At 45.1% G+C, this 10,718-nt stretch overlaps 2 protein-coding genes across 2 annotated transcripts; one reads left to right on the top strand and one right to left on the bottom strand.

Annotated features, from left to right (window-relative positions):
* The first annotated feature begins 336 nt into the window (after window positions 1-336).
* On the top strand, window positions 337-4,164 carry LOC123162606 (pentatricopeptide repeat-containing protein At4g16470). Its single transcript, XM_044580373.1, has 2 exons — window positions 337-1,935; window positions 3,238-4,164. Exon 1 carries the CDS (start codon window positions 438-440, stop codon window positions 1,701-1,703), a length of 1,266 nt encoding a protein of 421 aa, XP_044436308.1. The 5' UTR covers window positions 337-437; the 3' UTR covers window positions 1,704-1,935; window positions 3,238-4,164.
* LOC123158140 (probable glucomannan 4-beta-mannosyltransferase 9) lies at window positions 2,384-6,949 on the bottom strand. Its single transcript, XM_044576249.1, has 9 exons — window positions 6,671-6,949; window positions 6,422-6,520; window positions 4,662-4,914; window positions 4,433-4,543; window positions 3,417-3,553; window positions 3,201-3,314; window positions 2,918-3,117; window positions 2,617-2,811; window positions 2,384-2,543 (listed from the first exon to the last, which is right to left on the bottom strand). Exons 1-9 carry the CDS (start codon window positions 6,947-6,949, stop codon window positions 2,384-2,386), a joined length of 1,548 nt encoding a protein of 515 aa, XP_044432184.1.
* Window positions 6,950-10,718: the final 3,769 nt, after the last annotated feature.

The following is a 10,718-nucleotide window of genomic DNA, read 5'->3' on the forward strand; positions in this document are numbered from 1 at the left end:
GAATACGAATGGGCTGGCCCAGCGCGGAGGACGGGGTGCGCGCTGTAGTCAGCACTACTGCTTCTTGGCCCACCAGCCAGACGAATCCCACCATATAAGCTTTTTTATGCTTCATTGTCTCAAAAAAAAAAAACTTTTTTATGCTTCAAACAACGCCAGAGTTTGATTTAGACTGAAATTGCATAGTTTAGGGGTGCAACTGACGAGATTTTGATTTGGGGGTTCGTTTCACCAAACCTCTACAAGTTTAAGGTTTAAAATGGATTTTTTTTCTGAAAAGGTCTGTTACAGAACTACAGACTGATATGCAAACCCTCGTTTTTATCTTTGAAACAGGAAGGTTTCCGTTGGAATTCAGAAGAACAACATTCTTCTGAGCAACTAAAACATGCTATGGTTAATTCCCCTGTTCTGACCCTGCCTGATTTCCCTAGGCCATGGACTCGAGTAGCCTAGCGCGAAAGCTGAGGTCGCTGTGCATCGGGGGGCAGCTCTCCCGGGCCGTGAGCCTCCTCCACCGGAGCGCCGTGTGCGCCGTCTCGGGCGCCTACGCTCTTCTGCTGCAAGAGTGCGTGAACCGGAGGGACGCGAGGCTCGGCAAGAGGATCCACGCGCGCATGGTCTCCACCGGCTTCAGATGCAGCGACTACATGGCCACCAAGCTGCTGATCTTTTATGCGAAGATCGGGGAGCTCAGCGTCGCCCGGGACCTGTTCGACGGAATGCCGCGGAGGGACGTCGTGGCGTGGAACGCGATGATATCCGGGTGCACGCGCGGGGGCGAGGAGGCGCAGGCGGTGGAGATGTTCGGCCTGATGCGGGCGGAGGGGCTGAGGCCGGACCAGTTCACGTTCGCGTCGGTGCTCTGCGCGTGCGCCAGGATGTCCGCGCTGGACCACGGCCGGCGCGTGCACGGCGTCATGGTCAAGTCTGCCGTCGCCGCCGTCAACGTGTTCGCCAACAGCGCGCTCGTCGACATGTACCTCAAGTGCAGCAGCGCCGAGGACGCGCGCCGGGTGTTCGCAGCCGCGCCAGAGCGGAACGTCACCATGTGGACCGCGCTCATCTCCGGGCACGGCCAGCACGGGCACGTGCGCGAGGCGCTGGCGCTCTTCGGCGAGATGACGCGCGACGGGTTCCGGCCGAACGACGTGACGTTCCTCGCTGTGCTCTCGGCCTGCGCACACGGCGGGCTCGTCGACGAGGGGCTTAGGCACTTCTCGTCCATGCCGTCGGACTACGGGCTCACCCCGAAGGGCGCGCACTACGCGGCGGTGGTCGACATGCTCGCCAGGGTCGGCAGGCTCCGCGACGCCTACGAGCTTGTCAAGAACCTGCCGGACTGCCAGGAGCACTCGGTGGTCTGGGGCGCGCTGCTGGGCGCCTGCAGGAAGCACGGCGACGTGGGGCTGGTCGAGCTCGCCGCGCGGCGCTTCTTTCGGCTGCAGCCGGGGAACACCGGCAAGTACGTCGTCCTGGCGAACACTTACGCCGCCTGCGACATGTGGGACAGCGTGGCCGGTATGCATGAGGCCATGAAGTCGCTCGGCATTCGGAAGGACCCTGCTTGGAGCGCCGTCGAAGTCCAGGGGAAGAAGCACATCTTCCTAGCCAGAGACACATACCACGACGAGCGTTGGGAGATATACGAGGCCTGCAATGCCTTGGCCCGTGCGATCACTGAGCAACCCTTGCGAGTGTGAGCTATGGTGGAAAACATCGGCAATCACTGCTGGTCGGAGATGTTCATAAATCCTTGCGATTTGTTGAGTGACGATGCTGGCCTTGTCGTTTGTCAGCAATTCAGCTGTATCCATTGACTGACAGGCAGTACCGGCAGTGCCATCTGAAGGGGATATTTCTGAATGACACAGCACAGTCGGTCGTTCGGACAAGAGATAGAACAGCTGATTTCTCTGGAGTCAACAAACTCAGGTCAGCTAGTGCCATACTAACTCTGTTTCCAACAACAGTTGCCTGAATGAAACTTTTCCAAATGTTTACCGCACTTAGCATTGACAGGGGAGATATAAATTATGGGTAAAAACTTAAGATAAACAAGTAGATCATCCTTATAGTATTTCAGGTGGGCAAAGTTGAGGCACCAGACACTATTTCCTCCTCTTCCCACAACAAACATTGCCTGCTAAGACTGAATGAACAAACTCCCTTATGTTATTCTTTTCGGACAAACAACCTCAGCAATCTACTGCGGTAATGCAGAGGCTCTAACAAGCCTTCTTGATCATCACCTAAGTAATGTGCTTCACAGCACATGCCTATCAGCTAAAACAAACCTATATATATCTATCTATGTCTTCTCTTCCAGTGCTGTTACACTGAATCTTTCTGGACAACATTACACCATGAATGGAGAGCATTATCAGTTGGGGACAAGTGTCCCAACAAAGCCCACACCGACGACGAAGAAAGCGATGGATTGCATGAAGAGAAAGATATAGTAATATCTTTTGCCAAACAAAAGGTCATAACTTCCACAAAAGAAGATATAGGCTGCAACACCAAGCTCCAAAAGCTGCAACCTGATTCCATATTAAAGTTTAGGTACGAGAGTTGAGAGATGGACATGAGTAAAAGCCAATTATGATAATGTACCTTTCTCTTATCCGCATTCGCAGCTTCTTGGTAACTTTGCTTTGTACTTTCATCTTCAGAACATCACCAAGCTTTTCTGTCACCACCCACTCATTCACCCTCCCTAGCTCCAGTAGACCGCTGAAGGTCGCCTTTGTTCTATGCAATGACATGACATTCTCAAACAGTACCCAAAAGATAACCAAGTGAAAAGACCTGCATCAATTGATGATTTCTCATGTTAATACGCATGTGTCAAAGTCAGGAGGCTTAGGTTCATGAACTTTTAAACAAATTGCATATATGTTTAGATGATTGGTACCTTGGAGTCCCAACAGCATTGAGAAGGGTGATAACGGTAGGAATGTAGAAGTAACCCCACCTTGGTATCTCAACCTCAGGAACAAAAACTGTGGCTGGGATAACAAGGCAGTAAAACACAGACGTCAAAATGTGCCCGATTATCTTGCGCACAAAAAAGAAGTTGTAGATGACGTAGATTTTCTTCCAAAGCGTCACTTTCTGCATCAAGATCAATATAGCTTGTTAGCAATAATTTTATCTGTAACAGAAATTTCAAAATATACTATCTTGGTGCAAGTGACCTGATTTTTGACAATCTCCATCAACATTTTCCTGAAGAGATTTGCAGGCCCGCACGACCATCTATGTTGCTGGTACCGAAATGCCTTGAACGTACTTGGGAGCTCACTTTTAACCTGAAACAACATTTACAAGTTCAGCACATCATTCATAGAAGGAGTGCAAAGTGATGCAGTGGTTTTCTTGCATGAAGTGATAGGCTACTGGTGCATATTTACCCTGAGATCACCAAGGTACACGAACTTCCATCCCTTGAGGCTTGCTCGGACAGCCAGGTCCATGTCTTCGACCGTGGTTCTGTCCTTCCAGCCACCTGCCTCATTCAGAGCAGATATGCGCCACACACCAGCGGTTCCTGTTCAACAAGTATTTTGCATGTTAAGAAGGATCAGGTGATGCAAAGTGTGACTGCTGGCTGCTAAAATCCATGGTCAAGTATGTACTACTATCTGTTAGTTACTCCAAGAAAAAATATACTCCCTCTATTCCCTTATACAAGGCCACTATCAAAAATACATTTTGCATCTATATAAGGCCACTAACATTAATCGAGGTAAAAATTAATGACGTTTCCTCGTAGTAGCAACTTATTTAATACTTGCATGCATGTAGTCATAATGACAGTGTGTTATTTCCTTCTCATTCCTTCCTTGCATGCATATGGGCATATTAATGATCCCGGTTAACGAGAAGAAAAGTTAGCTTGCAAAGCAGTCATTAAATTTTACATTGGTACATGTAATCTGAGTTTGTGGCCTTGTATAAGGGAATGGAGGGAGTATAGTGAATTTGATCCTTCAATTGTGTTATCTCGATCAATCTTTGTGTTTTTTCTGGATCTTTTTCCCCGGTTAGATCTAGAGCTGCCTAACATCAAACTCGTTAGCGCAATTGATTATCTGCCTAATGGTAACTCTGATCATGTTGCAACCTATGCTTGTTCTAGTAATACTATTGTGTCCCTTGGTTTCCTAGTAGTATTGTCTTGTGGAAGAGCTGACACAGAAGGCAAATGGTACACTGATGCAATTGCTTACGATTTTCTGACAGTGTGATCTGCCATGTTAGCCTTTTCCTATTTATGTACTCCCTCTGCAAACTAATATAAGAGTAGTTTGCAGAGGGAGTACATAGGAAAAAGATACAGAAGCTTATAATTGGTCAAAAGTAAACACAGAGGCCTCACAAATGAAAATGGTGACATTCATATATTGTGAGATCAAAAGTTTATTACCATTGAAGCCAAAGAAGGCATAAGCTGAGGAACCCACTTCTTGCTCCACCTTGAAGTGATAGTCCAAGGACATCTCCTGCATCCTTGTCATCAAGCACTCATTTGCATTCACTGCTCACCATCACAGAAGTAGCAGCAGCAGCAGCAGCAAGAGAGAAATGTCATCACCATGCAGTGCAGAATTTCGGCCAAAACAGGAAGGGATGCCAGTGGCGACGACTCGACGTACCAAATACCCAGCGGGCCTGGACGAGGGCGATCTCGGGGTTGTGGATGAGGAAAGGCATGGCGCGGCTCAGGTAGTCCGGCTCGGGCTGGAAGTCGGCGTCGAAGATGACCACAAAGTCGCAGTCCTTGACGTAGCCGTGCTTCATGCCTTCCTTGAGCGCGCCGGCCTTGTACCCGCGACGGTTGTCCCGGATCTCGTACTTGATGTTTACACCCTTGTTCGCCCACCGCTGGCACTCCACCTGCACCAGCTCCTGCGCCGTATACGCGATCACGAAATGAAAACATCAGGACCCGTGCATATATATGCATGCAGTTCACGTTAATGGTCGTATGTAGCCATTGTAATAATAGAATTACAGAAACAACAATGGGTGAGCATGTGCATGTTATGCGCTCTTTTCGTACGCCTCCTCCATAAGAAAAGGAAAACATGTTTTAGAGTGCATGTTATGCGCTCTTTTCATACGCCTCCTGCCATAAGAAAAGGAAAACATGTTTTAGAGCACCTGCGTCCGGGCCCTTCTTATCCAGCCATCCATTCCCCGCATCGTGAGGCGTGCAAGTACATTTTTTTTCTCTCATATAAAACATATCTTGAAGTTCAAACCTTTGCAGAACAACAAAACTTTCTAACTAGAATCTAGGATAAAACTTTTAGAATTTTTGGTCCAACATAAATATACAAAATAAGTTTTGCTTGATTAAAGAAAATCTTATTTTAATATTTATATCGGACCAAAAATTCTAAGAGTTTTATCCTAGATTCTAGTTAGGAAACTTTGCTGCGCTGCAAATGTTTGAATTTCAAGACATGTTCTATATGAGAGAAACAAAAAGGAGAAAATTTCGTGTGGAAGTTAGTTGTGCCGCACAGATCTTATAGCGACATTGGAGAGCCAGGATAACAGGGCCCGGGTGCAGGTGCTCAAAAAATCTGCATCCCATAAGAAAAGGCTAGGTTTTCTGTGTCTCCCGCCGCCACCAGTCCACCTCGTCTCCGGTGGCCTTAGGGCCATGGCGGCGCGGTGGATCCCGACCGGTCCTTATCGGTAGGAGGGCCGTATTTAGATGTTCCTTCGAGTTTTGTTAGGGTTTGTGTTCTACTTAGGAAGACAAGATGTCGGCGGCTCCATGAAGATGGAATAAGGTTCTCACCGTCTAGTCCTTATCCCGGTGGTGTGTCTAGTATCGTCGGTGGACGTATGGAGGTGTGTCTCCGGCGGGTCTGTCTTTGGTAGATTTTCTTGGATCTTGTCGTAGTTCATCTACGTTCGTGTGTCTTCAAGTTGGATCCTTCCAATCTACGCTGCTCTTCAACAGCGGCGGTTGCTGTTCTGGTAAGCTGGTCCTATGAGGTCTTAGCACCACGACTTTCCGACTGTCTACTACAACAAATTTTGCTCAGCTCCAACGAGGGAGGGGCGATGACGGTAGCGCGCCTTTGACTCGCTTCAGTGTTTGTAGTAGTCACTAGGTGGTATACGGATCTGTATGTAATTTTTATTATTTCTATCTAGTGTTTGCCGTATTGTCATGATTAAAGATGAATAGATAAAAAAAATTGCAAAACAAATTCAACAAACAACTGCACGTGTACTGACATATGCTAAGTGCGTGTATACATGCTTGTGCTTCTTTTTCCTGAAGAAACCACGGTAAAAGGAAAGTCAGAACTACCCCAATCTTATGGATAATGGAAATGTGCTGGAAGTTGGAGAAAATGCTAATGGTTTGTGCGCATATGCCTATGCGGTTTACCTTGATGGCGGGTTCAGTGGAGTCGTCCAGCACCTGGATGACGATCCGATCCGACGGCCAGGACAGCCCGCACACCGCCCCGATCGACTTCTTGTAAACCTGCGAGCCAACCACGCAAAAAAAAAAAAAGTAAGTAGAGCTCGTACTACCATTTTTATCGGAGGACCGCATTACAGCGAAAGATTTGGCTAGTAAATGGCAGATTGTCAGCAGCCAAGACAGTAAAATTCGTACACCGACAGCGCTCACCTCGCGTTCATTGTACATGGGGATCTGGACGAGGACCATGGGGTAGGCGGCGTTGCCGAGCTCGGGGTCGTCGTCGCGGAGGGGCTCCCACCGCCACTGCCGCTCGGGGCGGCGGCCGATCAGCCTCATCGCCACGATGACGACGGCCATGTACACCTTCTCCACGAACAGGATCACGCACATGGCGAGGCAGACCATCACGGATGCGCGCAGCAGCGGCACGATAACTGGGCCGCGGACCTGCTTCCACACCACCGCAATCTGCTCCGCCGCCTCCATAGCAGCACACACGCGAGCAGATGAGAGGAGAGTAAACTAGCAGCGACAAGAATGGAGCGTGGCTGCTCCTGCGTGGAGCTCGGGATGTGTCTGTCCCGTCAGCGTCGTGCTGGTGGTGGGAGCAAAGGCGGGGGTATAAAAGGAGGGAGAGAAGCGAGAGGGACGGAGGCGATGACGTCGGGTAGGTTTCCTTGCTCGATTTATGTCGTATAAAAGATAGAGATTGGATCTCCAAATACTCCATATCACCAATTTGATTGCGCTGACTGCTGATGATATTTGTCCGTGGTTGTAGTTATATGGTGCAGTAACATTCTGCATGATATATATGGTATATTGTTCTACTTTACTTTTTGTATTTTGTGTAAAATTCGCTCTTTATTCATTAGCTGATTTTTACGAGGCTATATTGGTTGTGACATTTCGTGCACGATATGGTCAGTTTACCAGTTGATATTTTGCGTGATATGGTGAATTTAATGATTACTTTTACTTGTAGATCCAAAATCAGTCTAATTAGGCCTAGATTGTACTCCCTCCGTTCTAAAATAGATGATCCAACTTTGTACTAAAGTTAGTGTAAAGTTAAGCCATCTATTTTGAAACGGAGGGAGTATGAGCGATTGTATTTGTTGTACACATGGATAGAGGAGGATGTGCATGTCAATAAACCCAATTAATGTGTTTGCAAGCCATGGTTCGATTTGTCTTACCAAAACGTGAGACCTTGTACCCTCAACTTTTGATAGGACTCGTCCAATTGCACGGATAAACGATATCGGCGTGGACAAAAGTCTTGCGTGGGAAAACATAATAGGACATGTTTTACATGATTACTTATAGCTGCGAACAAATAGTGATGTGCGGGATTCAAATGTGGAAGAACTCTACCCCAGTGACTCTTGGTTTTGGCCACTTTGGAGCAATATATTCAGGTGGGAGAATTCTCCGCCCGGTGATTCCTCAAAAAAAAAAATGATGTGTGGGCTTCAAATGTGGAATTTTTAACAACACAAATTTCTTACATGGTAATGTATCAAACCATGATATCGTGATAGCCCAAATTTTATGTTGTGTGCAAAAAAAAATTGTGGTACTTTGGATTTTACATGTCCACATGTTTGATGATCCTTTGATCCGATGTCTAGATCAAACTAGCAACAACTCCCTGGTTGCTTCCATGTCTTATGCTATTGGATCCAGTTTTGTGGTCTAATTGTGTTATTTGCTGTATGTGCATGTGCATTCACCTAATACTTGATAAGACATGATATAGTTGATATTGGTGACCACACAATTAACAAATGTTTAGTATCACGAGGTTTTAACGTCGTAGTATCTTTTAAGATATGCATTGTGAAGGTTTCCGTTTCTTGTATGTTAAATGTGTTTGGTATGACGTGTAACAATAAATACGTTGGCACTGGCTTATTATTTTGTATCTTTTATTTAGCAATTATTAAATGATAAAAATATAATCAATAAATATTCTATGATATGTAAGGATGACATATGTTGGTATATCGATCTCGTTATCAATATCCTCATGAAGTTTCGTATTTCGAACGTGTCTGTATGTTTTTCCACTATTGATGAAATAAGGGCTGATATGCTATTAATGTGTTACCATTTTTTTGCATGTGTACATTGCTAGGTGTAGTGTGGTGGAAGTGAGGTGCTCGATGCTGATGAATGTCAGCTCTATGTGAGTTCTCATTGCTGCAAAATTATTGGCCTGGGCAAAAATGCTAGACTCGTTAACTGAGGCAGGGGTTTGATCTATGCCTAGATGTGTCCCGACACGTGCATTCAATCAGCGTCAAATCTATGCAATGGGATCTAGTGGATACACATTGTCGGTTTCGCTTATTTGAAAACTTAAAACACCCCTACAGTTTAAAATCTTTGTTTGGTATATCTCCCATGGGGTTATCGTGACTAATGACAACTTGGCAAAGCATAACTAGAAGGATAGAGCAAACACAGTTGCTTTTGTAAGTAAATTACTCAAAGTCAGCTCATTTGGGGTAACCAGTTTTTGTATATTTCTTCTAGAACACTACGTCTCAGGTAGTCCGTTACTGATGTCGGCACTTCTTTCTTGAGATTGTTTTGATGCGAAAACTTTTAATGGGAGCCAATAATCACGTCCCATAGTGCAAATTTTATAACAACGGTACACTGGCAGACATGAACCAAGGCATAATGCATGCTAATGTGATATACACGATTGGGAGATAAATGTGACCCTGTGAGATATATAATGATTACCTAAATCGCGGTGCGATTGGTGACCCGCCATAGCAACCAACTGCGTAAACAACAATTCGGAGTCAACCATGCATTATGGGGGTCTAAAAAATGGGGAGGGTAGATAAAGTGATCAAGGGGAGATTCGGAGTAGCCACCTACATGGCCATGCTGGTCATTCTTGTTGTAGAGTCAGGACCTTCCCATATGGCTAGGTTCTTGCTCGATCATGCACACATCATGGCTAATTTTGATCAAGACATGTCTGGTGTGGCACATGCAAAGACAGTTTAGTAGTCCAGTCACTGTACATGACCTATGACCACAAGTCGGTTTCCACTGGAAGTCCAGGGGATGTGGATCACTCATAGGTTCCAAACTCAATTCGGTGTGCACATCAAACATTAGAAAAAACTACTTTGGTGCATGCAACCCACATTAAACAAATTGTCCGTCCATTGTAAGCCACGAGTATACTCTAGTTTCCATTTTATCGGGGAAACGCGTAGCGATCTTAGCACAAATTTTACAGGCCATTGATCTCCACCATGATTCAAAAACATGCTAATGTCTTAGTGTATAATTACTGTGGGGACATGTGATGTGTTAGCCCACGTTTATCACATGCATGAGTGCCTTTGTGAGTTATCCACCCATCGCATCATGCCAGTTTCTCTCTCCCCATGTCTTTTTGTTTGACTTCCAATCTTGAATCTCTTATATCTTTTGAACTAAAAGGCTAATATATGTTTCGTTTGCATATTTGTGATCCTTGCAAAGAATATTTTTAAACCACTCTAGAATAAAATTTGACAATTTTTACAATTTTACCAAGTTAAAATGTTAAAACTTGAATTCACAATATTTAGTTTTTGCCAAATTTCACCAAGTTTTAACAAGGCCCATATGAATTAAATCAATTCGTAATGTTAAGTTTATCTTTAGGTTTAGGGTTTTGTGCTATGGTTTTAGTTTTATGTAATATTTTAGGGTTTAGGGTTTAGGGTTTAGGATTAGGTTTTAATATTTGAAACTTGGTAAAACATCACAAAAGATAATATTACAGATATCAAGTTTTAATAGTTGAAACTTGTAAATTTTAAAACTTATTGTAACGCCCGAATAATTATGCTACAGTAAAACTCTCCTAATGATGCCATGTCATCTACGTTGCTGTTACTAATCAAGTGGTAGTTCAAAACCCTTGCGAATTCAAAAAATGAATTAGCGACAAACACCCAAAGTTTTCAAAAGTCAAAACAAAAATGTTCAGGGGTTGCCAAATATTGCATCGGTAATTATGGTGAAGTAAACACATTTTTATAAAATGCCTAAATACTTTTAAATGAATTTAAACAGAAAATAAATAATAAAGAAAATACAAAAGGAAAAAAAACAGAAGACAAAAAAAAAGAGAAAACCCTTCCCCCCCCCCACTGGGCCGACTGGCCCAGCTGGCCACCTGGCCCATCCGGCCGAACCGGCCCGCCTCCCCCTGCCGCCTCCTTTCCCTGTTCCC

Source organism: Triticum aestivum, chromosome 7B (genome assembly GCF_018294505.1).
Source record: "Triticum aestivum cultivar Chinese Spring chromosome 7B, IWGSC CS RefSeq v2.1, whole genome shotgun sequence".
Lineage (NCBI taxonomy): Eukaryota > Viridiplantae > Streptophyta > Magnoliopsida > Poales > Poaceae > Triticum > Triticum aestivum.